Below are 26,557 nucleotides of genomic sequence, written 5' to 3' on the forward strand. Positions count from 1 at the left end.
TAATGGCAAACAATAAAAACTTTAAATAAATCAGAAGCAGGAAATCTGCCAGGGGGATAGTTGGACTGACTGTCACAAGGGGAAAAAAGTGAAGTTAAAAGAGAGTAAGATGATAGGTTCCCCTACAGTCTGGTAAATGGTTAAAGAACAGGAAGCAGAAAGTAAGAATAAATAGGGAATATTCACAGTGTAGATAAGTAAGAGGGGGAGACCTCCAAAGATCTGTATTTGGACTAGTCCTTAACTTGTTCAGCAAAGAACTGGAATTGAGGCTTATAGCAAGGGGGCCAAGTCTGCAGATGACACCAAACTATTCAGGTGGTAGCAGATTATCTTTATTGTGCTTTGACCACTGTCATTAATGTGGTCTGTTGTTAAGCAAATGGTTGTTAAGTGGCACTCGCCTGTACTTGTTTATTCCAATTTTATTCTACCCACTCTAGTCCAGCATTGCTCAATGTTTGTCCTCCACTTACCACTTCACATGGTCCACTTATTCAAAGTACGATCAGAAGTAATCGGCAATGACAGGATTGTCAGTTACTTTTGGATTGAGAGGCCAGATGTGACACAACAAATACCAATAACAGACTCGGGCTGGATGGGGGGGACTTTTTCAAGCTTGAAAAAGCTTGCTTTGGAGCCTCCTATCACTGTTCATTTTGTCATTTTCTGGGTTTTGCTAAAGGGTGGCAGGTGTCCAGGGGTCCCGGGAGTACCACCATACACCACCTCAACTACCACTGGTGGTACCCGTACTACTGGTTGAGGAACACTGCTATAGTCCATAGTGGAATGCTAATTGTGATGCCAAATTTTGAAGCTCCATGCAGAAATTGGAAAATTTGAAGCTGTGTTCCAAAGGCTGATTGAGCTGGCATACTGTAGTGGTTAAGAGACTGAACTGTGAGTCAGGGACAAATCTTGCCTCTGCCACATATTCAGTGTATGGCCACAGAAAAACGGATCTCTCACAGATTCAGCCTTCCTGAGTGCAATACAGGGATAACACTATTTAGCTACTTTAGAGTTTTATAGCAGAGGTGACTGCAATGCCTGTGAAGCTCCTGAAAACATTATACAAATACTAAGTACGTATAGTGATTGACATATAAATGAAATAAATGAATGAATAATATGCAACTAAAATTTTTTTTAAATGTAGTAGTGTAGTAATTTATTAAAAGCTATAGTAGTGGCAACCCATAAACAATACAAATATACAAACAAAACGTGTGCAAAAAGTGAATCCTTACCTTCACAGCGTGGCACAGTTGAGCTCCACACAACATTTCCATCCTGCATAATACAAGTTATGGTCTCTGAGCCCTGTGTCTTCACAAAGCCATCATCACAGTGAAAAGAGACAGAACTTCCTAGGAGGAATCGGTCACCAAAGCGTCTTCCATTGATGGGAATTCCTGGGTCATGGCACTCATTCTGACCAAATGCTAAGTTTTAAAAACAAAGGAACAAGCAATTCAACCAATTGTTCATAGATATAATTCCAGCCCCTGCACCAGCAGCAGTGCTGTGCAGACCAGCAGACTGACTCCTGCAATGACAGATCTCACAGTATGCCAACACACTGCTAGGATAGGATTAGGCCAGCGGTTTTCAAACTCTCAGGGAGTTTGAAAACTGCTGTAAGTCCTTGCGGGGGCAGGGGGAAGGCAGCAGCGCAATCCCGAGGATCATGCTGCTGCTCAGGGGGCTTGCAGGGGCTTGGGTGCACTTAAAAGAGCCTCCTGCAGCCCCTCGGGGGTGCAGGGAGCCCTGCACGACCCTCTGCAGGGCTCCCTGATGCTTCAAAAGTGAAAGTGGAGTGATCGTGCTCCACTTCCGGTTTAGCAGGAGTGCGATTGCTCCACTTGCACTTCTAAAGCATCGGGGAGCCCTGCAGACAGTTGTGCAGGGTTCCCCGCACCCCCGGGAGGCCTCAGGAGGCTCTGGTAGATGCACCCAAGCCCCTGCAGCCCCCTGAGCCTTCTGAGTCTCCTCCCTGCCTCCTGGCTGCCCCCGCCCCTTAAGGACAAAGAGGTCAGGGCCCACAGGCTAGGCCACGCCCTAGTTTGAAAATCCCTGGATTAGGCTGCTACTTAATTTTAAATGATGGGCCTGAGCCAGCCAGAGGTAAGAACTTTTATGTCCAAGTGCACTCTGTCAGTATGTTAGAGTGCAATACTATCTTCTCCCATCCCCACTGGTGCAGCCCCACTGAAAAGGAGCGCAATGAATTGGGAGGGGGGCAGATTTGGAGGCTTTGGAGGGAAAGGATATTTTGATCCCCCTACCCCTCCATGGGTAGGCGAAGGGTCCCCTTGGACCTGCTCTGAAATGGGTCCCCTTGGACCCGCACCAGCTCTGTAACTAAAGCAAGACCAAGGAAAGAAATGGGACACGGTGGTGGCTGACAGAGGGGATAGGATACAGCGCACACCTTTGCTGCCAAATCCACCTCCTCCTGCAGCCTCCTTTCCCCCTGTTCCTCTTCTCTACCCACCCTGTTTCTTCCCCTCCCTGTTCAGTTTCACTCCTCCCTGCCCGCGCCACCGCCTTACCTGCTCCAATAGCCACAGAGGGTTCTGGTGTCGGACAGGGAGAACTGCCACCTATTGTAGCAGCTCTCCCAAAATGGCTGCTGATGGAGTGCTGTGCACTCTGTCAGCAACTATTTTATGATAGTGAAAGCCTCTTCCACTGTTGTAAATCCCTCTCCCTGACAATCCAATCCGGAACAGGATTGGGCTGTTGAGCACTTATTTTATTCTCTTCCTGAAATGAATAGGAATTGGGATGTCATGGCATTTGGCAGCATTCTACCCAGTATGTTTATCATAAAGTACATAACATGAATACTTACTAGTGTATGTTATATTGAAGCCTCTTCCAGTCGTAGAGTGATCAGACTGAAATTCAAGTCGTACTATGTGTCCATTACTAGCTATTTGAGAAGGCACATCATTGCCGGAAAAAGTGCCAAGAGCTGGTAAGTCAGAAATCCCATCATCCTTCACAGTCAAGTAGTCAAACTGGGGCTCCACATCAAAGTCATTGAAAATAAGATGTATTCTGCTCCCTGGTTCTGAAATAATCAGCCACACACAATTCATGTTGTTTCCATACTCCTCAGGGTAATTTGGCGAAAGAATAATCCCAGAAGGTGTTGTGAAGTTGAAGAAACAAGAGACTATAAAAAGAGAAAGTGAAGCACTTTGAACACCACAGTAGAAAATTTAAAAAAAAACTGTTAAAAAATTGAAAACATCTCCTGCAAAATATATACGTTCACATGAAATATTGTCATCCATTGTGATGTCCCGGGCCGGTGGGACTGTGGAAAGGACAGACCTGTCCACATATATGGGCAGGAGTTGGCATTTATTGCTCTTTCGATGACTCTCCATCCAACTATAAGTTATATAACTATCAAATTAGCAGCAACAAGAATAGGAAATCTGCTTTTAAGACTGCACTTTATTGTGATCATAAGAGCAGAACAACTTGTGATGTGTATCTATGCGCTGGTATCCAGAGCTACTAAATGTTCATCTCAAAGATTTACATCATGGCATGTATAATCTTTCACCTTATGTAGCCTGTTATAATATGCCAATTCCTAAATTACTTAATAATAAAAGCAACGTCATTATGTTGCAAAAGACTATTATGAAGTATTTTCTTCTTGCTCTAAACCTCAACACACATGCTCTATAAGGCATATCTGTGCCTTCAGGCTTATCTTAATGAAGATGTTTTAATGAAATTAACAGAATATGTGACAAATGGAATGCTAAAGATACAGTAGAAATAGACAATATCCCATGAAGTCAAAGAGATATTCCAAGTCCTGTCAGTACTGATGTATTTAAACATGATGTACTGCATGCCATTTGGAAAGGTCATGAAAAATAACAGGTGGCAATCAATTCATTGATAACAAATCAGAACTTACAAACACAGCTGGGTTTATTGCCAGACCACTGGTTATTCTGTTGGCATGTGATCATTCTCTCTCCTACAAGTTCAAATGCTGCTTGACACTCAAAAGTAAGTGCATCCCCATGCAGAAAACTGTTACCAGTCCGCTTTCCATAGGCCGGAATTCCAGGATCACCACAGCCACCTTTCTCTATTTCTGGGGGGGGAAAAAAGTGGTAGATCTGGAGAGTTAAAATAGTCACTCTGCATCTACTCCAAAGTGTTGCTTCATCATTTCTTGCCATGATGCTAAAAGTATGTTCCAGGGTACAGCCCTGTATCAAATTAAGCTTTATATTCTTTTGTTTTTAAAAACTTCAGCCATTGTAAGAGCACTCCACTACTGTTGATAAAGACATTCTTCTCCACTCATCAGAATTATCCACCAGTATCTTGGAGGATATCATGGATTCTCCAACTAACTCACATCATTCATATCAGTGTTGTGTTATCCAGAGAACACAAGCACATAATAGGGATATTCATTACAGAACCAGGAAAAGGAGGTTATAATAGTCCATTATATATAACAGACAAATATATAACTCATAATTGGTTACGCAGGGCTGCTTGGACTTGTGGCAGCAATTTTGCCTGTGCAAGCCTGAGTCACCCAGTCACTGCTGGGGGTTACCCCAGGGGAAGGGGAGACTTCCTGCAGTCTCTATTTCCTAGATGAAGCAGAGACTGCACTGGAACATTCATTAGGGTTGGGTTGCCCAGCTGGGAAATGGTGTTATACAGGGTTACACAGTAAATGTTATGCCTAGTCTGGGATTTGTATCTGACTGGTTCAGATTATATTTGAACTAGGCTTACTTCCTGAAAAGCAGCAGTTTAATAAAACATATTTTCTTCCTATAATAAGACTTGTACTGAGCTTGTCTCAGGTGGAATTTGATTTCTGAATTACAGTTACAGCTAGCATAAAAAGGCAGTCTGTTGTTTTGCTAACCTATTTAAACTGAAATACAGACTTCATCCCCTTTAGGATTATTTTCTGTACTCATTCAATCTTAGGCATCTTTTGATCTAAGTGATTAGGACTGTGTGAACTTTATAAAGTTTGAGAATACGCTACAAAGTTCTCCAGTTCAGATTTAACATAGGCTTCCTCTGGTTTGCAAAGAATATTAACATAAATCCTATTCAGTTGTTTCCAGCTTTCATGTATTCTGTTTGGCGGTTCAGGCAAAGAGACCTTTTTTATCATGTTTGTAAACTAGCAATATTTACCATCTTTGGGGGCTTATTACCTTCTCACTGTAAATAGAATGACAAGATTAAACTCCCCCACAAACTAGGATAAGATGATCATACATAACTGAATTTAATCAAAGTCCTTCACCATCATGATGTCTTCCTTTCAAGGGATGAATTGTGGCAGTATTGAAGAATAATACATAACTTTAGGAGCAAAGAAAAAAAAATACTATGCACATAGGGCAATAGATTCAAAACCGGAAAGTTTCTCTAAATTAAAGGCTTCTGTCTGACACTAAGCATTAAAATAGGAAATAGACAAAACTGTATATCTAAAACAAGCTTTATAATCTGGATAGTACATTGCTTTTCAGAGTAATCGGAGAACAAGTGTCCCAATTCAACCTAGCATAGCATCCTTCCCAGTTTCTGTTGCTGGTGGCACAGGCTGCATAATGTGCTCCAGCTTCTGCCATGGGTCAACTTGGACCTGTGCCAGTGATACTGGATAATTTATTTCACATAAACCATAAAGGCAGATCAGGCCCAGGAAGGATTTGGCTGGTGTTGCTGCCTCCTAACCCTCTTCCCAGTTCTGGTCTACATTCCATCCTGCCATATCTCCCTCCCCATTCTTTCTACCTGAGCCCTGTGCAGCCTAACCTACATTAGTGGGCATCCTTGGTCCAACTTCACACAGACCTTGTCACTGGCCATCTGCCAGGCTGCGCACTCCAGTGTCACATTTGTGACAGCCGTAAAGTGCTTTATGCCAGTGGGACGTGCATTCTACCAACCTGGGCCATCAATTATTAACAATCTGGACTCTGGACAGATAAGTAATGTAGGGCGCAATCCTACTCTCCGCCGGAACAAGCAAGCCAGGAGGCTTGCGCTGTATCCAGTGAGGGAAAGGGACCAAAAGCTGCTCAGCCAGAGGCAAGGGGAAACTTTTCCCCTTACCTCTGGGAAAGGCACCCTTTTCCCTATCGGTCTCCTGGGCCTTGCGCCACCTCTTGAGGTGGCACAAGTCAGAGAAGAGCGGAGCGGCTTGAAACCGCTCCTTTTTTCCCCGGGACGGGGGTTGGGATTCGGCAAAACCATGGGATGCCAGCCCCACCTCCCACTCCCTGCCCGTCCATGGGGCTGCCCACTGCCCACCTTCCCTCTGCCCAGGAACGCCTCTTTCCTGCCCTCTCCCCACCTACCTCAGAGCCTCGTGCCGGCCCAGCCAGGCCAACGCAAGCCTCGGTACCTCCGTCGGCGCAGAGGCTTATTCCAGCCTCTGCAGGCCAACGCGCCTCGGCTCGCCGGCCTAGCCAACTCCTGAGGAGGCACAAATATGCCTTACGGCATGTGCTGCAGCAGTGCTGAAAATGGCTGCCGCCGCATCCTGCTCACTCCAGACAGCTGCCAGCAGCTCCTCAGAAGAAGGGGACTTTCATCCCCTTCCCCGGGTAAAGAGCCCTGCAACGCGGCTACTCAATTCACTGCCAACCAAAAGGTCAGCAGAGAATCAAGAGCCTCCGTGTAGAGCGGTGAGGCTCCCTCCTGCCCTACTCCCTCCCCCAGGAACGCACCCTCCCCACCTCCCCCCACGCTCCCACTTACCTCTCTGTTGCTTGGCTGTCCATGCGACCGCCGAACTTCGATGGCCACCTGGCAGTAGCCCAGTGCTGACCAGCGCTGGCCTACCACCGACTCTCGCCGCAAATGTGTCTTATGGCATGTTTGTGACAGTGCATGCTGACCGTAAGGTAGCATGCACTGCTCAGGATTAGGTCTCATACGAGTGGGGATGAGGTATGCTGAAGGAGAGCAGGTACGATTCTGAACTCTTACCTTTGCATGTAGAATGCATCCAAATGCGTTGTCTGTACAGAACTCCTGCATCACCTTGTATACCTATGAAACACTTTGCTTATGCTGTGATGAATGAGTTACACTAGTGGTTCTCACACATTTAGCACCAGGACCCACTTTTAGAATGAGAATCTGTCAGAACCCACCAGAAGTGATGTCATGACCAGAAGGGACATCATCAAGCAGGAAAATTTTTAACAACCCCAGGCTGCAATCCTACCCACACTTACCCAGGAGTAAGTTCCATTTACTATCATTATTAAAAGAATATACATAGTAGCTTGTGAAAAGTACAGGTCTGTAACATTTCCCCAAATGCAGTCACACACCACGATAGCATCAAGTCTAATAAATTAAAAATAAAATATTGAAATGAATGGAGACCCACCTGAAATTGACTCATGACCCACATAGTGGCTCTCGACACACAGTTTGAGAAACACTGAGTTACACGATTCCATTGCCATAATCCTGACACTACCACAGACTCAACAAACATAGCCACTGCTCACCAGCTATGGGTTAGATTCTATACAGAAGTTTTCTTCCATATGCAGATCACCTCTGCTGGAGTACAAGGAAATGTGTATTCTGTGTAAATTAACTGATGAACGATATTTTTTAAGGGAAAAGGCTTGCAGTTACTACATAGCATTTAGACCAGTAGTGTCAAACTTGTTTCATACCGAGGGCCGAATGGCATTCATGATGCCTGCTGAGGGCCAGAAGTTATGTCCTTAGGCAGGAAGTGATGTCATTAAACAACTCATAAAATAAAAACACTTTTTCTCACTTAGGAATTCATTAACTACAAATGACAGAAGAGAAAACATGCTAATCTTTAACATATTTCAAGATATGGGAGAGCCCAATTTTTGTGGGGGCTGCCCTTTTAGCAGTAACACCTCGCCACCAGCCTGAGGGCCAGATAAAAAGCCTCCGTGGGCCGCATCCAGCCCCCGGGCCTTATGTTCGACGCCCCTGATTTTGACCAATGCTATTCCTGCCAATAGTGAAATGGAAGCCAACAACACTACGTAATTGACGTTTTTCAAAAATCCAGAACAAGCAGTGAATGCAACCTTTGACAGCTCAAGTTTTACAGAAATAATGTCTGTTATTTTAGTTTTCCTTTTCTGTTCCTCTGCACACTGTACAATACTAGAATCCCACAGATGCCTGATATGTGTCTGCAGAAGTGAAATGTTACAGTTACTCGTGTCTCTCCTATCATTTAGAGAATATGAGAGTACTATTTTTCGTGCTCAGGTTTAGCTGCGTCCAAATTATTTATGAGCACAACTGGAGTTCAGAATTTCATTTTTACCTCTGCACAGCAGCAAAAGAAATCTAATAGACCAGACCTTGGAGAGCACTTCTCGTTGTGACAACTACCTTCAAGATGCTAATCAGGCATACAGAATGAGGCTGCGTATGGCCGCAAGAATGCATGATTTTCCTACCACTTTCCTAGCTGTACTAGATATTTGAGTAACAGTTGCCAACAAAGTTCTCTCAAGACAGGTTTGCAGAATAATTTTGGGGACTAATTGAAGCTCATCTGAAAGTGGTGGTGAGCTTTAAAGTCATTGCACTCTTCACCAGACTGCATCAAATTCAAAGTAGAGAAGAAGATCCAGCTTCCACCCTCCCACCATTGCTGTCTTCCACTCCCCCAACACTCTTTTTTTATCTGACAAATGGTAGCAGGAGCAGCAGAGAAAAGGAGAGAAAGTAGGTTTGTCACCTCACTCTTCATTGGCACTCTGGATAATAGCACCCTGGGCACAAAAACCAGGGAATTGTGGAAGTATCCGTTTTCATAAGACTACAGAGCAATATTCTTCTGGGTTCTGCACCCCAGTACACTGCTATCCAGTCCATCAGGGTGATAGAGAGTACAAACTTCTGCCCACAGCTGCTATTTCCACCATCCTTGACAGGTAAGTATGGGAAAGAGGAGGAGAGTGTTTGGGGTCTGGAGGCTAGTGAAAGTGCTCTGGGGAAGCTCGGAAGGCATTTTTCCAAGCCTTGAATTGATGTAGAAAAATTATCCAAGTGCTTCCAAACCTCAGACTGCTGCATCTGTGCTGCATCCATTGTGGAAGGGCTATAGCTTGCTCTGAACACCCTGATTATGTAATTGGGTGAGTACAGAGCCTCCAGGCATATGGAAAGGTCTCACCCTTTCATGCCTTTTTCAGATTCATTTTGAATGTCTTTGTTTAGAAATGTCTAGATTTCTGCAAAGCATATACAATGCACCCAAGAGTCACAGACACCCTTCCTCTAGTAAGAACAGAGCGTGATGGCGATTATACAGAATACAACTTGCTTGTTCTTTTGGAGTATACATTATAATCAACATGACTGGAATGGTATTGACACAAAACCTATACATATTTGCATCCATTCAGGAAAGCAGCATACACAGACTGAAAACACATTTTGGGTTTCTAATAATTCTCACATTTCCTAATACTGCCTGATTGCCCTGCATGTCTCGCTGCCATGGAGTGTGCAGTCTCTAATCTCTGCTCTCGCAAACTCACAAGCATCATTTAGTACACACAAATGACACAGCCTTCTCAATCACTTTCCTGCACAGCAGGTCCTAATTTCACAAACATCCTGTTTATTGCAGCTCATTACCCTTCACATGTAGAAATCTCTACTATATAATGTTCCATGAACTCCCAGTTCAGAAAATGTCAGAACAAGGCATATTAGGAAATCAATCTTCCTAGGAAACACCATTGCACTGCCCTAATAACATTAAAAATAAACAGGACTATATGCAAGTGAAGCAGTGGTCAACTTGAGAAGGACATATGTGCACTCAGACCTATAAGCATCTCTAGCAGCAAATGCAACTAGACTTACCAACCTTTTAGGGCGCAATCCTAACCAACTTTCCAGTGCTGGCATAGCAGTGCCAATGGGGCATGTGCTGCATCCTGCAGTTGGGAGGCAGTCACAGAGGCCTCGTTAAGGTAAGGGAATGTTTGTTCCCTTACCTCGGAGTTGCATTGCCCTTCCTTCAGGGCTGGCAAGTTGGTTAGGACTGTAGCCTCAATTGGTTTTTTTTCCTATGATAGGAACATAAAGAACTACATCTGAACAAGAATACAATGTTTGTTAATTGGGTGGTTAACAAGACATTGCTTGCTTTGCAATAAAGAGGAACAGCTTTTTTCACTTTGGACAAGAGCAGCTAGCTTTAATCAGTTCACTAATAAAACTAAAGAGCAGTGCAAAAGAAGCTGCTCTTGAGAAACCATGCAACAGGTGGAAGGGTTATATCAAATCAACTGCTGTCAGAACGTCAATTGAACAGCTGTTTATGGAATGGAAGCTAAATACCACAGCTGGTCAATGCAACTTGGAAAGGAGTTAAATGATAAAGAAACAAAGCACCTACTATGCAATTCCTGAAAGCAAAACAATTCAACAATTCTTTATAGGCTTATTCTAAATTAGGTTCCCCTTAATTTTAAAATAAAATTTAACCACTTCAAAAAAGATCCCTGCATATAAAAACAGGGGAGCTTCAGAGACGATACAGGAGACAGGGCATTCCTGAGTGATCAGAGCTGTGCTTTGACAGAGGGAAACACAGTGAACAATGAAAACTCACCATACTAAAGAATTCTAGCTTTCCTGTTAATCCTAGAACAGTGGTTCCCAAACTGGTGGGTCACAACCCACCAACCTAGGAACCACTGGCTTATACGCCTTTTAAGGAGTTGAGGCAGTGACATGATCCCCAGGATTGTGCTGCTGCAGGGAATTGAAGGGAGGCTTCCTACCTTTCACCAGCAGCGCCAACCTCTTGGTAGGGGGGTGAGGGGAACCCTGCAGATGCTTCCGCAGGACTCCCCAAACCTCAGAAACTGTTTTAAAAAAAGCAATCAGAACCCACTTCTGGGTTTGCAATAGAAAAACGGAAGTGAATTCAGATCACTTTTTTTTTTTTTTTTTACAGTTCCTGAGGCTTGGGAAGCACTGTGGAGGCATCCACAGGCTCCCTTTACCACCCGGAGGTCAGCACTGCAGGTAGAAGGTAGAAACCTCCCCTTCTGTTCCCCTCAGTGGCAGCCTCCTTGGGATAGTGTGACTACCTTAGCACTGCCTCTGCACCTACTTAGGTAGTTCCCAACTCCTTTGTAGTTGGAAAACCACATTCAATGAAACACTAAACATACAACCAATTAAAGCAATGGGGAAAAGTAGGAATAATTCCATTTTTCTGCTAGACCAGGGGTCTCCAAACCTTTTGGCCAGAGGGCCACCTCAAATATCTGGCATAGTTCTGAGGGCCGGAAAAAAAATTTAAATATAAAATTTAAATAAATTAGAGATGGAACTTAGATGAGTGAGTAAACGAATGAATGGGCTCATTCATTCAATCTCTCTAGCCCTCAGAACACCCTCCAGAGCACAATTCTGGTCATGTGCAGTTGAGTGGGCCAGAGGCTGTCAGGGGACAAGATGTTGGCCACGGGCCAGACAGAGGCTTCCCATGGGCGTCATCTGGCCCCCGGGCCAGGGTTTGGAAACCCCTGTGCTAGACTATGGAATTTGGAGTGTATTCAACAATAAATTTGGGGCATGCATATTCCCATTCCTGACACGGTTACATCAGAGCTGGTACCTGCAGTTCTTACATGGATACTGGCTGGAGTCGAATTTGACAGTATCCCTAGGGAATATCAATATTTTATTTCTGTTTACTTCATTTAATTCAAGGGCTGCAGGAGATACATATCTAAATGCGTGTACTTGGTGCTAAGTGCCTGCCTAGGGAGCAAGGGACAGAGTAGTAATATGTCTATTTACAAAAGTGATGCCAAGAAGCCATTGAACAGGAAGGTCATGTTTTAATTGGACCATGTAAAAACTAATCTTCCTTAATTGATCCATTGACCCTAACACTCCAAATGTTATGAAGACCTGTTTACCCTTTAAAAGTAAATTGAGTTTTTATGTCCGTCTGTCCCCAAATATAAATGAAGACTTCTAGCTCTAAATCCAGTTGGAACAGCATATTTTGTGTCTTTTGTGATCAGTAACACTCTGCAAACCCAGTTCCTTCCTGGCTTTCCTCCTTTGGTTTCCCTGAACACCACCAGCTGTGGAGCCAGGGCAGGCTGCTCAGCTAGCCTTCTGGACTCTCTCTCTCAAAGTGTCCCTTCCCTCCAAGGAAATCAATTCGGCTCCCTTGTCCTGCTCCCTTCAAGGCTGTTGCGTCATTGTAAGCTTAGGGCTTACTTCATAATTCTCTTTCTGTCTTTGAGACTCCTTTTGCCCAAATAGATTTGTGTGATCACACATTTGTGATTTGTGATTTTTAGATTGTGAGCCCTATTGGGACAGGGAGCCATTCATTATTTGATTTTTCTCTGTAAACCGCTTGTGAACTTTTTGGTTGAAAAGCAGTATATAAATACTGTTGTTGTTGTTGTTGTTGATCAGTCCCTGCTGCCATAGCCTCTGAAAGTCAATGCTCTCAAGAATTGCAGAAACAGAACGGTAACCTTGGTTCCACGACATAGCCTCACCAGAGACCCACCAAGCCCCCATTATTTGCCTCGTCTTCATCCCGCATGTAGTCACATTGACAGCACGCTTAGTGTTTTTGCTTTCCTTCTCTCTGTGTGTGGTGTGTTTGTGAAGTCATTTTTCTGTTTTTGTAGGTTTTTGTTGGAGTTTCAAGATCAGTCTCAAGCTAACTGCCTTAGCTGGTCCACCAAGGTTAAGAGAGCACGTCTGTTAATACAGGCAGGTTCCCTCACTCCAAGTGGGTGAGGTGCTTTCATGAACTGTCCTTAGGGTCAGCCCTTGCCTGTAACCTGTAGGTTCAGGCTACAGAACTGCTTCCAAAGCTACCATTTTTCCATGGCAGCCTCCTTTCCCACTATTCTAATTGGGTAAGAGGCACTCCTGCTAATTGGGTAAGAGGCACTTTTTCAAGTGGGTGCTCCTTTTTTTAGCAGGGGGAGAGTAACTGGCCCACCTCACCCCAGCACTGTCTGTTCTAGTGGCTGTCTGCTGGTATTCATTTGCATCTTTTTAGATTGTGAGCCCTTTTGGGACAGGGAGCCATTTAGTTATTTGATTTTTCTCTGTAAACCGCTTTGTGAACTTTTAGTTGAAAAGCGGTATATAAATACTGTTAATATAATAATAATAATATTCTCCCCACTTCTCCTTCCTTCTCTGCAACCCAAAAACTCCACTTTCTTTTCCTGATTCCTCAAGGAAGCCCATCTAATCTCCTTTTAACCCTTCTCCCCTCCCCATATTTTCCCCCTCTTTCTTGTGCCATTTCTTCTAAGGCAGTAGTTCCCAAACTATTTAGCACCAGGACCCACTTTTTACAATGACATTCTATCAGGACCCACCTAGTTTTATGACACTTTAAAAAAATGAAGTTTCACTTTAGCAGCCGCCTCAAGCCTCTGTTTCTATTCTTTATACCAGGGGTAGCCAACCTTTCAACTTGTGGGTTCCTGAACCTTTAATAATAATAATAATAATAATAATAATAATAATAATAATAATTACAGCTATTTATATACCACCTCTCTTGGTCGTCAGATTTCTCCTCAGACTTTAATTCAAGGCAGTTTACATAGGCAGGCTGTTCTAAATCCCCGTAGGGATTTTTACAATTGAAGAAAGGCTCTGTCTTTCAAGAACCACAACATTTCAGATGGATCTTTTATTATCTGGTATCACATTCTGGCCTCCGGTTTCCTTCCACGCAGGCTGACAAGCAGCTACTTCATCTCTTACTTGAAGGGTGGCCAAACAGCAGGTAGAATAACTCGGCTTGGCTTGTCAGCTGCTTCAAGGTCTCGCCATTGACGGTGCTGGTGCCTTGAACTGACGACCTTCCGATGTTATCTTCAGGGAAACGGGAGGCTCTACTCTCTAGACCAGACCTCCTGCCCTTTAACAACTGTGAGAAAGGAATTTCAGCAGGTGCAGATTGTCAGCTGTGAGATGACAAGCTGCACCTGTTAAAATTCCCTCTTCAGCACATTTGTTAAAGGTCCAGGAGTACTAAAGTAGAAAAGTCGGCCATCCCTGGTTTATAGTACAGTGGAGGGACTGCCTTTTGGAGCATTTAAACTCCACATTCATTGGATCATGACCATTCTAGTGGCCTTAAGTTCCCCTTTACCAGGCCTTCAATGAGAGCCAGGGCAAAATCACCTGCTCACAAGTAAACATGCACATGTGGCTCAGTTCAGTTTTCCACAGCGTTCAGCACATTTTTCTTGTCAGCCTGAAGGGGGGGGTCTTCTTTCTTGAGAGTGAATGAATGAATGAATAAACCTTTATTAGGCATAGATAGAGAAATCATAAAAGCAAACATAATTAGTCCTAGTCCCGTTTATCAAAAACGGAGTTAAGATACTAAATTACTAATAAAACATTTACAGTTCAACATAGAATATCAACATTTTTGACAAATTACATTAAGAAGGCTTGGAAATCACCAAAAGTAAAAATTTAGAAATTCCCTCTAGCACATCTGGTGAACAGTCATTTAGGAGACACTTCAGTTTTGCCTCATCCGAAAGCCCATTCATTTTGCTGAGAAGTGGAGTCATGTAAGTGTGGCGGGATCTAGTGTGCCGAGGACAATAAAAAAGAATGTGTATGATTGATTCAACATTTCCCAAATTACAAGGGCAGAGGCGTTCTTTATATGGTATTTGCCTATATCTGCCTTCTGTGACCTTGGATGGAAACACATTGAATCTTGCCAAAGAGATTGCACGACGTTCAGAGGGGTTGATCAGAATACTCAGATAAGGAGCCATTTGCCCATACTTTAGCGGAATAGAGAAATTAAGAGGGGAGCAAATTCTAGAAGCAAGTTCAAAGAGGTTTTGTGCCTCAGTGTCTAGCATTCTTTGCTTTACCCTTTGATAAACTTCAGGGAATGGATAGAAACTTAAAAAATCCAATGAAAAACCAATTGATTCGATTTTTGATTTAATTTGGCTATACCATTTAGAAGAACCAGACTCAGATAGCATTCTGGATAGGAGACTGCCTGGTTTCATGTTATAATGTAATTGGAGCCAATAGCGTATGGTTAAAAGCCATGCTCTTGATACTAAGAGCGATTGTCCGGTCTCCAAACATAATGCAGAGTATGGTACAGATTTAGGTAAACCCAGGATAGCCCTCAAAAATTTTGCTTGGATACTCTCAGGGGTGTGATTTATAGAGCTAATCCAGATAGGGCACCCGTACAGGAGCTGTGCCGATACCTTGGCATTAAATACCTTGAGAGCAGCTGGTATATAACGATTGCCCTGACTAAAAAAGAATCGATTGGTGCTCTGCAAAGTGACACGGGCCAAGTTGGTAACCAATTTATAATGAGTACCCCAGCAAAGATTGTAATGGAAGTGAATTCCAAGGTATTTAAAGCTTTTGACCTGTTCCAGTTTCTCCCCTCCGATAGACCAAGTACCTGGGCACCATGATTTTGAAAAGACCATAACTTTGGTTTTCTGAGAGTTCAGTTCAAGTTTGTTACATTTCAGATAGTCAGAAGTTCTATTTAAAGTCGCTTAAGTCCAATAGGTGTACAGGATACTAGCATTGCATCATCTGCATAAAGCAATGCTGGAATATGCATTGAACCTAGTTTGGAAAAATGTCCATCTATCTGAAGCAAAAAGGGGGTAAAATCGTGCAGAAAAAGATTAAAAAGAGTGGGTGCTAAAATGCACCCCTGTTTCACTCCCCTTTCGACCTGAATTTTGGGGGTCAATTTCCCCGAAGATGTAAATTTAATTTGGCAGGTGGTGCCTGTATAAAGTTTCTGAATAAGAGTTAGAAGTCTAGGGTCTATATTGAGTTTAACTAGTTTGTCCCATAGCAGCGATTTATTAACGTAGTCAAAGGCTCCTTTAAGATCCAGAAAAGCAACATATAATTTTTGATTTTTTAGCCTTGTGTACTTGTCAATCAGATGAGCTAAAACAGCACAGTGATCAATTGGTGAAGATCCTTTTCGAAATCCTATCTGATCCCACCCTGGAAGGCCCAGATCTTCCATCCAGGATAGCAGCTTGTTTAAAAGATGTTTTGCATAAAGTTTTCCCCCCACTGATAAAAGGCTTATAGGTCTAAAATTGGAGGGATCACGATGGTCGCCTTTTTTATAAATAGGGACTATAATAGCATTTGTCCATTCAGCTGGTATTATACCTGTTTGGTCCACCACTGTGAATAATGAGGATAGAATAGGGGTCCACCATTCGGGGCCCACTTTCAGAATCTCTGACAATACCAAATCTGGCCCAGGAGCTTTCCCTTGTTTACTTTGAGAGACTAGCTCTATAATTTCTTCAGTGGATACAGGAGGCCATGGGGTGGTTGCTGAAGGATTTAAAGTAAAAGATGCTAAGCCACTTTCACCCTCTTGGCAACATAGGGTGGAGAAAAAGCGGCACCACTCTTGTGGGTAGATGACCATCTGAGAGCGAGGTGCAGTTTTCTGAGCAGAATTGGTGATTATATCCCAAAATTGCTTAGAATTTTTATGTTCTATGGCAGCTAGTAGTTTATACCACAAGCGGGAAGCATAATTATGTCGCTTTTCTTGGATCAGTTGTTTCAGCTGCTTCTTTAAAATAAAATATGTATCGGGAATTTGAATAGCCTCTGAATAGCGGTATTGCTGGTAAACGGATCTAATCTGATTTTTGAGATCCATACAATCCCTATCAAACCAAGGGGATATTGTTTGGGATCCCTCCCCTATACCACCTTTAGCAGAGGTATACTAGTATAGGAGACTAAAGTGGATGAAACCCTAGAGATTAATAACTCATATATCTTAATTAGTTCTATCGGATCTGACTCACTTAAAAGTTGGATTCTATAGCTCTTGTACGGCTCCGTGTAGAGCAGTTCGCTCATTTTCTGATTAATTGTAGTATTCCACATGATTTTAGGCCTAATTTCATGTTCATTTTCAAGCTCTACATCAGGGGTGGAGTACTGGAAAGAACCTAAATCTAGCTTGAGTATTAAAGGAAAATGGTCACTCATTCCTAGATCATCAACCAAAAACTCAATAACATTGACCTTGAGGTGAAGTGGAACCAAGAAATAATCTATAACACTGGAACCAATGGCTGAAGCATAAGTGAATTCACCTGAATTGGGGAAATCTACAAGGCCATTTAACCATATTGTATTAAAATTGACACAGAATCTGGCCAAATAGAGGCCAGCTGCATTCGTTTTATTATCTTTGGAAAATCTTTCCAAAGAAAATAAATCAAGGAGAGATGAATCAGGATCTAAGTTTGCGGCAGTACTGAGCAACGGCTCTGAATTTCCAACCCTGGCGTTGAAATCACCACCGATAAGACAATGGCATGAAGGAAATTCCATGTCTAACTCCATGACAATTTTTGAGAAGGTGCTCCAATTCTGGGATAATAATTGGTTGTTCAAGCCAGGAGGAAGATAAACATTTACAATTACATTATAATTGTAAATGTTTATCTTCTTGAGAGTTTCTTGGGACCTGCATTCAGTAGATTGGGACCATTCTTGCAGCACTGTGTTCCCCTCAGCCTGCCCTTCAAAGTAGACAGAGGCATGTTCACAGACCTGCAAGTAAATGAACACAGGCTGTTCCATTTCTGTTTCCTTAGGGTTCAATATATTTTCCTTGTCATCTATCAGCTTGTCAGTTTCATGACCCACCAGTTTCATGACTAGTGGGTCCCAACCCGCAGTTGGGAATTGCTTAGAACAACTCCAACAACCAGCAACAGCATCATGATTAAAGGTAAAAGATCCTTAGACATGCATGTTTGGGGAATATTTGTGAATACATGTATCCAAAGTCACCACAGCATCTGCATTAACAACTTGAAGTTTCCTTTGGATGCTCATCTGTAGGTGCTTTCATTCGTAAGGGAGAAAACCTGGGGACATTGGAAGTTAGACACCCTGAAACCCCAAAACAGAGAACATCTAACAAAAAAAGCACACCACAAAGTCCCAATGCACACATATACACACTCACAAACAAATCTGCTCAAATCTTCCTTCTCCCTAAGTTTCTAACTGAAGAGGACAAGTGTTCTTCACACACTTTCATCGAAAGCATACAAAAATTCTTTTCAAAGGCTAAAATACTAGTTTAAATTGCTATAGAAAGCTCAGCCATATGAAATGATACACAATGCAACATCACCATGATAAATCTGAAAATGGTGTGGTGTGCTTGTCATAAATTTGGACTAGCAAGCATTACTTCCAGTTGATTCCTTTGCACACATACATACATATTGGAAAGCATCCAGTAATATAAGTGCAAAAATTTGTACCTGCCAAGTAACAAACAAAGACCTGTTCATGTCATATAATGCATAAATGGAAACAGAGCAGGAAGCAACACATATTTGCATTAAATGGTATGCACAAAGGGCATGTTCAGTTTGGAGTTTGTTGTGATTTAAGTGATTTTCAAGTAACTCAGATAACTCACAATTTATGACATAGTGAACCCATTAATGGGAATTGGAAGACATCTGAGTGACTCGTGATCTAACTGATGTCAGAGTGAAGCATTCAACACTATAAATGAGCCATGGAATTCTTCAATAAGAGCACAGAAGCAGCAATGTCTTGATCTGCTGATGAAAGGACAAAGGGAGATTGTCACAGATGACAATCTGCACCTGCTGAAATTCTCTCTCCTACACACTTGTTTGTTTGTTGACAACCTTCAGTCTCGAAAGACTATGGTATCGCGCTCTGAATGGTGGTTCTGGAACAGCGTCTAGTGTGGCTGAAAAGGCCGATTTATGAGTGACAATCTCTTCCACACTGGGAGGAAGTGTAGTGTGTCCCTGGTATGTCTCCCTGGCTATGGGCCTTTCTTCTTTGTCTCTTTGCCTCAGTCAGTTGGCAAAGTGTCTCTTCAAACTGGGAAAGGCCATGCTGCACAGCCTGCCTCCAAGCAGAATGCTCAGAGGCCAAGGTTTCCCATCTGTTGAGGTTCATTCCTAAGGCTTTCAGATCTCTCTTGCAGATATCCTTGTAGCGCAGCTGTGGTGTACCCATAGGGCACTTTCCCTGCACAAGTTCTCCATAGAGGAGATCCTTTGGGATCTGACCATCGCCCATTCTCGTGACATGACCAAGCCAACGCAGGTGTCTCTGTTTCAGCAGTGTATACACGCTGGGGATTCCAGCTTGTTCCAGGACTGTGTTGTTTGGAACTTTGTCCTGCCAGGTGATATCGAAGATGCGTCGGAGGCAGCGCATGTGGAAAGCGTTCAGCTTCTTCTCCTGTTGTGAGTGAAGAGTCCATGACTCGCTGCAATACAGAAGTGTACTCAAGACACAAACTCTGTAGTCCTGGATCTTGGTATCTTGGATCGTCAGCATCTTGTTGGACCATACTCTCTTTGGGAGTCTGGAAATTGTGGTAGCTGCTTTACCGATGTGTTTGTTTAGCTCAGTATCCAGAGAAAGAGTGTCGGAGATCGTTGAGCCAAGGTACACAAAGTCATGGACAACCTCCAGCTCATGTGCAGAGATTGCAATGCAGGAAGGTGAGTCCACATCCTGAACCATGACCTGTGTTTTCTTCAGACTGATTATCAGTCCAAAGTCTTGGCAGGCCTTGCTAAAACAGTTCATGAGCTGCTAGAGAACTTTGGCAGAGAGGGCGGTGACAGCTGCATCGTCACAAAGAGGAAGTCACGCAGACATTTCAGCTGGACTTTGCTCTCTGTCTGGAGAGGTTGAAGAGCTTTCTGTCTGATCTGGTCCGGAGATAGATGCCTTCTGTTGCAGTTCCAAAGGCCTGCTTCAGCAGGACAGCGAAGATAATCCCAAACAAGTTCGGCGCGAGAACCTTGCCTCACACCGCTTCGGATGTCAAAGGGGTCTGATGTGGAGCCATCAAAGAAAACAGTGCCCTTCATGTCCTTGTGGAAAGACCTGATGATGCTGAGGAGCCTGGGTGGACATCCAATCTTGGGGAGAATCTTGAAGAGACTGCCCCTGCTGACCAGGTCGAAAGCCTTTGTGAGATCTATGAAGGCTATAAAGAGTGGCTGTCATTGTTCTCTGCATTTCTCCTGCAGCTGTCTAAGGGAGAATACCATATTGGTGGTGGACCTGTTGGCTCGGAATCCGCACTGCAGTTCTGGATAGACGCTCTCTGCAAGTACCTGGAGCCTCTTTAGTGCAACTCGGGCATACAGCTTTCCTACAATGCTAAGGAGAGAGATGCCACAGTAGTTATTGCAGTCACCCCTGTCGCCTTTGTTCTTGTACAGCATGATGATGTTTGCATCCCTCATGTCCTGTGGTACTCCACCTTCTCTCCAGCAGAGGATTTCATGCAGTTCAGTGGCGATGATCTCTTTGCAGCACTTTAGGACTTCAGCAGGGATGAGGTCTTTCCCAGGTGCCTTGCCAGAGGCAAGGGAGTCCAGGGCCATGTGATGTTCTGCTAGGGTTGGTTCACTGTCAAGCTCCTCCAACACAGGCAGGCATTTGATGTTGTTCAGTGTTGCCTCGGTCACTACATTTTCTCAGGAACACAGCTCAGAGTAGTGCTGCACCCAGCATCCCATCTGCTGCACCCGGTCCTGGATGACCTTGCCTGTGGCAGACTTCAGAGGGGCAGTTTTCTTCTGTGTTGGACCTAGGACCTGCTTGATACCATCATACATCCCCTTGATGTTGCCCGTGTCAGCTGCTATCTGTATCTGGGAGCAGAGCTGGAGCCAGTAGTCGTTAGCACATCTCCTGGAAGTCTGCTAGACTTTGCTGCGAGCAGCTCGGAGGACCTGCAGGTTGCACTCACTGGGACAGGCCTTGTATACTGCTTGAGCTAGCCTCTTTTCCTCAGTGACTGGTGTCAACTCCTCAGAGTGGGCTTCAAACCAGTCTGCTGTCTTGTTGGTCTTCTTGCCGAATATGGAAAAGGCGGTGTTGTAAACAGCATTCTTGAAATGTTCCCATCTGTTGGATGCATCTGCATTGGCCAGGCCTGGAAGAGATTCCTCAAGCGCTTGTGCAAATTCTTCCACTTTTCCCTGGTCCTGGGTCTTGCTGGTGTCAATACGAGGTCTTTCTTTCTTTTTCGTGTGATACAGTCGCTTTGTTTGCAGTTTCACTCTGCTGCACACCAGGGAGCGGTCAGTGTCACAGACAGCACCCTGATAACTGCGTGTGATCTTGATGCTGGGAAGGCTGGAGCGTCTGGTGAGAATCAGGTTGAGCTGGTGCCAGTGCTTTGATCTTGGGTGTTTCCAAGAGACTCTATGTTGGGGCTTCGTGTTGAAGAAGGTGTTGCTGACGCAGAGACTGTGATGACAGCAAAGCTCTAGCAGGCGTTTGCTATTTTTGTTCATTCTTCCAGTGCCGAACTGGCCTAAGCAAATGGGCCACGAACTGTGATCAGCACCAACTCTAGCATTGAAATTGCTTGATGAACAATGGCTCCTTTTTGGGGATTTTCTTGATAGTGGTGGCCAGGTCATCATAGAACTTGTCTTTAGCTTCTGCTAAAGTCGGTGCATATGCACTGATGAGAGTGACAAGTTCTACTGATGAGTGGAGCAGCAGGGACAAAATTCTTTCACTTCCTGCAGAAGGTGGGATGATGGATTTCAGCAGGGTATTTCTGACCACAAAGCCAACACCGTGTTCCCTGGTCTCGTTTAGTAGTTTTCCCTGCCAGAAAAATGAGAAATTTCTCTCCTTAACAGATCCTGAGTCCAGCAGCCTTGTCTCTTGTAGGGCGACGATGTCCACCTGCAGTCTGTTCAGCTCCATGTCGATGACAGCTGTTTTGCGGGCGACGTCTATTTCTTGCAGGTCGACAGAGAAAACAGGTGTCATTGTCCTAACATTCCAGGTGCTCAGCTTTAGGGCAGAAGTTTTCTGTTGCATGGTGCAGAGTTGCTGATCCGCTTGATGGTTTTCACCCTAAACCCCACGCACCCTGTGAGGTTAACGGACCGTGGCGAGGCAGCACCTTACTGGCTGGGGACTGCCCAGCTTAAGGCAGGCGTTAGCTGCCCAATGAGATGCAATGATCTCTCCCACCGTCAGAAGCAGCCCGTGGCGTCACACTCTACACCAACTGAGCGAAGACTTATAACCGGTAAACTGCTGCTTCCCATGTTGTGCCGATGCTGTATGGCGAAGTTGGAGTGTCCTCTCCAGTGCGCAAAACCAAGTAAAGAAGGTATGGAGGATAGGCTGTTACCCATGCAGCAAATCCCCCCTCTCCATATCACTGAAATGGTCCAATGGAAAAGCAGAAGCCAATACGGTTTGTTCCAGTGCCGTTGCAGGAATTGCCAGAGCGTGACTGTGTTCAGTCGCGAACTGCCTCAAGGACTCCGGCTCCTGATTTTGTCTCGAGGTTGACTCCTGAAGCCTTTTCCATAACTGGATGTAGCCACAAGGCAGTGGAGGTTTGCGATCAGAGTTTCCTTTTCTCAGATGAGCTGCCTTCTCAGGCTGACAAGCCTTATCTACCCGGTGGCTGTTTAGTCACCTCTTACGAAAAGTACAGCCAAACTGGGGTTGTGGAGGAAGAGGATTGCAGAATTGTGGTGGATAGAAAAGAGATCGTGGGACATGGAAGAGGGAGGAGAGGGTTGTGGGACATGGAGGAAGGAGGGAGGGGTCAGGCTGGATTGTGCTAGATAGAGAAAGCAGAGGGAGGAGAAGGTTGTGATCCTAAAGTTGAAAGTTTGCCCACCCCTGCTCTAGACAAAGAGTGTAGAGGCACGCCTTTTCCTGATATGATGCTTTATCATTCCATGATACTTCAGGACTGCACATCACTGCTACAAGATGACTCTCACACCTTGCCCTCCAAGAACAGAAGATCAGAATTATGGTCTTAATTCCAAGAAGTTTAAAATCAGTGCTCTAAACAGATTGAGTTGGGGTTTGCAAAGTTGCTTCTTGGAAGAAGCCTGGAACATGGAGGAAAGAGGGACCATGTCATGTACTTGCTGTATTCTTTCCTTAGAACGGTTATGACTGATTTGAAGGGATCTGACTGGTGGTTTTCCTCCACTGCCATAATCTTTGAATCTAACAGAGCCGCCATCTAAATTATTTCAACTTTTGTGTTTGTCTGGATTTTTAAAAAAATATTGAGATCTCATTTTATCTGAGAGTAAACCACCCTGAGGATCTTTTGCCACAGAAAGGTGATCAATACTTTTTTTAAATAAATAAAAAAATAAGGGAGTGTATGTAGGGAGTGTGACCACTACTGGACTAACTAGCGGTCCTGAAATGGACTGAAGGTGGGATTTTAGCTGTCTACCTAGCATTCCCTCCTCAAAGTAACCCTCCAGTTACACTAGGTACTGACCTTGGGTGAGAAAGGTTCTATGAGCTTTCAGATAAGATAGACATACTGAAGTGGCAGACCTGTACCTGAACCAAATGATCTTCAATTAAAAAAATAAAAATCTCCAACTCTAGAAATCTCTGCTTACAGAAATCTAGATGTGAGGAAGAGCATTGCCTAGAAAACTTCTCCCTGACACCGAGCCATCCACATATATTTTTGTATTCAATTATGTGAGTTTGCCATGTGCATCCCTGAGATCATACAGCCTAGTCCTACAAGTCTGTTACCCCCAGCATTCAGCATTTACCAAAAATCACCTAGGGGGAATTTGTGGCAGTGGTGATATTTGAAATAGGGAAGTGGTGTTTTTTTGTTTTTTTTTTGCTCAGTCTCTTATGACCCAATCCTATCCTGCGGTGTTGCACAGGATATAGGGCTGCCAATGCACTTGCCGCTGCATCTTGCCACGTGCTGGCTGGGGATGGCACCAGTTGAAAAAGATAAGAATAGAAAACAAGTTAGCTGAGGAAGGATCTTCAATGAGACTCCTCAGATATACACTAACTCTTTTGCTGGCACAGTTCTAAAGATCCTATTGTGGGTGGATCAGGGCCAGACCAGGATTCAGGATATAGCAGCTGTTGCTTCCTCCACAACCCAACCCTGTCCTCACCCAGATTCATTCCCTTCACCAGCAGAAACTCACTGGTGGCTGGTCTTTGCAATGCTACTGGTAGTACACGGCATTCCGCTCCTCAGTGCTCTGAATGCCAACAAAGCAGCTTCCACAACAAAAGGTGTTGGAGTATCCATGAGGATAGGATCAGGCTGTTAGCCACTGTGCTACACCAACTCATATTTAATGGTGATACTAACCACCACCACCACTCCCCAAAAAGGGCTCCAAGGCATTCATCCCTGGCACTGTGAATTAAATGGGATTCATTTGTATTGGAGTGCTGGTAACATTCACATAATGTTACCATTTTAGCCAATATTTATGCTAGAAGACTTGTTTCCATTATGAGTCCTTGTATCTTTGCAGTGGCCCCACAGCTTTCCATATTTCCATAGGCTTTCCATAGGCAGCTTTCCAGCTTTCCATAGGCAGGAGGTCTGGTCTAGAGGGTTGAGCCTCCATTTGCCTGAAGATAACATCCGAAGGCCACCAGCACCGTGCGACCTTGAAGCAGCTGGCAAGCTGAGCCGAGTTATTCCATCTGCTCTGAGCGTGGGAGGATGGAGGCCAGAATGTGTGACCAGATCAAGAAAGAAACATCTAAATGTTGTGGTTTCTTGAAAGATAGAAACATTATTTCAAATTGTAAAAATCCCTACGGGGATTTAAATTGCCTGGCCTATATAAACCGTCTTGAATAAAGTCTAAGGAGAAATCTGAGAAAGGCGGTATAGAAATACCTGTATTATTATTATTATTATTATTATTATTATTATTATTATTATTATATTCTCAGAAGTGAGAGGCATAGTGAGCAACGGTTTGAGTGTTAAAATGTTTTCTCTAGAAATTCCCTTTTCTTCAGAAATCCATTGACCTTTAATTATGTTATCACTGTCTACAGATCCGTTTGTGAATTTCCAAAGAAGAGTATGCTTAAAGAGAATACCCAAGCCAAGAGAACAAGCACTGATGTATCTGTCTCCCATCTCATTTAGTCAAATCATTCAATGCCACTCACTGAAAAGACTGGTCACTAAAAGCAACCTGGTTTGGAAAATCGAAATGTAAGGAAACAACCGAGGAGGCAGCATGAAAGGCTAACACATGACTTATTTGAAGTGCAGTATGTGATTTTTATCATCAGAACATAAGTGTCATGCATGAAAAAGCTTCAAAGATGAAGGGCAAACTAATTTTCCTTGTTCAGTCTTCCTAATAAAAAAACAATAGATCATCAGAAAACTCAAATGCTAAAGGAGAAATTTAATATAATATTGTTCAAGGAGCAGGGAACATAAAAACCCAGCTCTTCTTTCCTTGCTATGCAGCCTTACCTGGATACCATCATTTACAAGTGGATAGGTAATTGTTATTTTTTTCTCTCAAGAAGATAAAAGGCATTGGAAAAACCATCAAAACAGCCTTTTTCATATGCCCATTGGGTCAAAAATTGTACAATGCACTACAATCCTATGTTTAGTCAGTTCCACTGAGCTCAGTGTCTGCATGGGACTGCAGCCTTCATAGGCACTTTAAATTGTTAAACTGTAAAACTTTTTATCTATCCATCTAACAGCGCAATCCTAAACTTGCACTAAGCCGGTGCAAGTCACTTACACCAGTCCAGGAGTGTCACAAAAGTGCCATAAGGCACTTCTGCAATGACCCAGGAGCAGACAATGCTGGCCGAAGGATGTGCGCTGGCCTGCTCCTGCGGGATCCTGACTGGCACAAGTTCACTGGCCTGGGGAGGCTGGCGCAGGAGTCTGGGGAGTGCAGGGGGAAGTGGGCAGACCAGGCCTGGGTGGGGATTGGGTCCGACCTCCAACACTTAGACCGGATCCTAACTCTCTCTCTCTCTCTCTCTCTCTCACACACACACACACACACATACACACACACCCCTGAGCAGCCTGGCATTACACTGGGCTACTTGGATTTGTGTCAGTGATTTTGCTGTTGCAGATCCAAGTATCCCCATTGCAATTGCTGGGCTATTACTCAGGGAAAGGAGTACTCCCTTTACTCCAAACCCCATATTTTGCTGCACTCAAAATTACCAGCACATTCAAACTGGGTTACTCTTCCATATATGTGCAGTATTAGCACATAAAATGTAAATCTTCTTTTGACTACAGATGGCCAAGACCATCTCAAGATGGCGCCGACGTCGTGCAGAAGTTCCTAAGGCTGGGCAACGGAGAAGATGCCCTCCTTAAGATGGCGGCCGCCATCCGGCCACACGGAGGTGGCCGCTCCCGCCCAGCCAGCCGGCGGCCAAAGCGGCAAGGCCCTGCAGCAGGCCAGCGCCGAGCGGCCCCATAGACAAGGCCCAGAGGCCACACTGGGGGCGCCGGCCCCACCAAGGCCATAGGCCTGGGCACCGAGGCCGCCTCACCGGTCCACACCACTGCGAAAAACAGCGACCG

The 26,557-nt window shown here is 44.2% G+C and overlaps 1 protein-coding gene across 1 annotated transcript in view; it reads right to left on the reverse strand.

The window, feature by feature from the left end:
• The window catches only part of CSMD1 (CUB and Sushi multiple domains 1), a 947,002-nt gene that overhangs the window by 276,590 nt on the left and 643,855 nt on the right, over nt 1-26,557 (reverse strand). Inside the window, exons 13-15 of the mRNA XM_066622693.1 lie at nt 3,956-4,138; nt 2,864-3,190; nt 1,257-1,451 (exon numbers count right to left, since the gene is read on the reverse strand). Coding sequence (XP_066478790.1) covers nt 1,257-1,451; nt 2,864-3,190; nt 3,956-4,138 — 705 coding nt within the window. The remainder of the gene's footprint in view (nt 1-1,256; nt 1,452-2,863; nt 3,191-3,955; nt 4,139-26,557) is intronic.

Source organism: Tiliqua scincoides, chromosome 1, assembly GCF_035046505.1.
Source record: "Tiliqua scincoides isolate rTilSci1 chromosome 1, rTilSci1.hap2, whole genome shotgun sequence".
Classification (NCBI taxonomy): domain Eukaryota; kingdom Metazoa; phylum Chordata; class Lepidosauria; order Squamata; family Scincidae; genus Tiliqua; species Tiliqua scincoides.